Raw genomic sequence first — 1694 nt, forward strand, 5'->3', positions numbered from 1 at the left:
GGGTGTTTCAAGCAGGCATCGTGTCCAAACCGCACCAACATTCGTCATACTTCCTCGTCAAAACCTGTATTCGCGATACGATGACAAGCGGGGACCTGAGGACTCAGTTCAGTATTATGGTTGCTGAGCCATAGATCATAACAAAGGAAGCATATCGTTCGTCCTCATAGCATACTGGTACATTTAAGGCTTATTTACATTTGGTAATATTTACCTTTAAGGACAAAAAGAGATTTATATTGTACAATTAATGGGGTCCATGCAAATTTTATTGTAGTAGCTATCATTATGTTATTCCATTTCCAGATTTTGATGTCAGTTATATTTGGTTGGATCTTGAGTGTAATATTGACCTACACTGGAGTATTATCGTCTGATCCTAACAGTACGAAGTATTATGCTAGAACAGACGCGAGAAATGAGATTTTTTTCCCATATCCATGTAACATGTAAGCATAAGTTTGCAATAAAGACAGCTAAATTTTGAAACTTCCCACTGAACAGGATTCCGTCTATTTCCTCTCAGATATCTCGATATATGTCTTTGTGTACAAATACTGTAGTCTTGAACGACCAGCCTCTGATATTAGATCTACAAGGATCACATGATCATGTGACAATATTGACATAGTTCCGGCAAACTATGACTGCCATTCGTTGCCGTAATATGTTGCAGAGCGCTAAGGTGTTACAGTTCTCATCTAAATTATTATTATGAATAGCAAAAATTTATATTGGGATTTTTTTTGGTGACATTTCAGGCTGCCAGTCGGCTGATACTACAAGGATGTGGGGTGATCTATGTATTGTTTGCTGTATTAGGAAAGTTGAATGCTGCGTTTATCACCATTCCCTATAGTGTCCTTGGAGGAACTATGATACTATATTATGGAATATTTTTTGGAGTTATTTTGTCACAGTTACAGTTTGTGAATTTAAATGACACGAGAAATCTTGCTATATTAGGAATCAGTGTGTTAGTGGGATTCATGCTACCTCACTGGGTGGAAAAACGACCCGATGGCTTAAATACCGGTAAGAATTTGGTTGAGGTTTTTCAATGAAAGAAAATTTGTGGCTTTATTCAATTGATCGCTTTACGATATTTTCAATTCTGCGCGATATGTGACGTATTGCACCAAGCTACTCTCAATCATTATCATTTAGGCGAAGGCCGAGTAAATATACCACGAAAATGATAATCTGCGGCCATTAAGAGGTGATTCTTTCTCACTTTCTGCCTCCCCCAAGATATTTCTTATCTCTTACGTGTAGTAAAGTATTAGTACTATTTCATTAGGTAATTGAGCTACATAACGAATATAGTAAATTATATTTGTGAAAGACTCTTTTTATGCACAATTTTATGTTTATATTCTAATACGCTTTTCTAGGTATTGAAGGATTAGACAGAACTCTTACTATGTTAGCAGCCAATGGTGTATTTGTGGCAGGATTCGTAGCTTGTTTTCTAGATAACACAGTTTCAGGTATATTAATATCCCGATTATGACATGACTCGTTACTGTGAGCAATGAGGTGTTAACTTGATTGGTCTAATGCAATTTCGAAACATGTTAAATGGACAGTTGCGCCATTTTCGGTGGTTGATTTTGGTCTTGAATGTATGTAAATGTTTTTCGGAGATACTAGAAATTGCGAAAATCACATAATTCCTTCAAAAATGCTTCAAA

The 1694-nt window shown here is 36.2% G+C and overlaps 1 protein-coding gene across 1 annotated transcript; it reads left to right on the forward strand.

The window, feature by feature from the left end:
• Positions 1 to 767: 767 nt before the first annotated feature.
• On the forward strand, positions 768 to 1513 carry LOTGIDRAFT_146744 (hypothetical protein; the record flags this gene model as incomplete). Its single annotated transcript, XM_009046924.1, has 2 exons — positions 768 to 1035; positions 1395 to 1513. Coding segments are annotated over 2 exons (387 nt in total), but the record flags the coding sequence as incomplete, so codon positions are not given.
• Between the last annotated feature and the right edge of the window lie 181 nt (positions 1514 to 1694).

The sequence above is a fragment of the Lottia gigantea genome (genome assembly GCF_000327385.1).
Source record: "Lottia gigantea unplaced genomic scaffold LOTGIsca_1087, whole genome shotgun sequence".
Classification (NCBI taxonomy): Eukaryota; Metazoa; Mollusca; class Gastropoda; family Lottiidae; genus Lottia; species Lottia gigantea.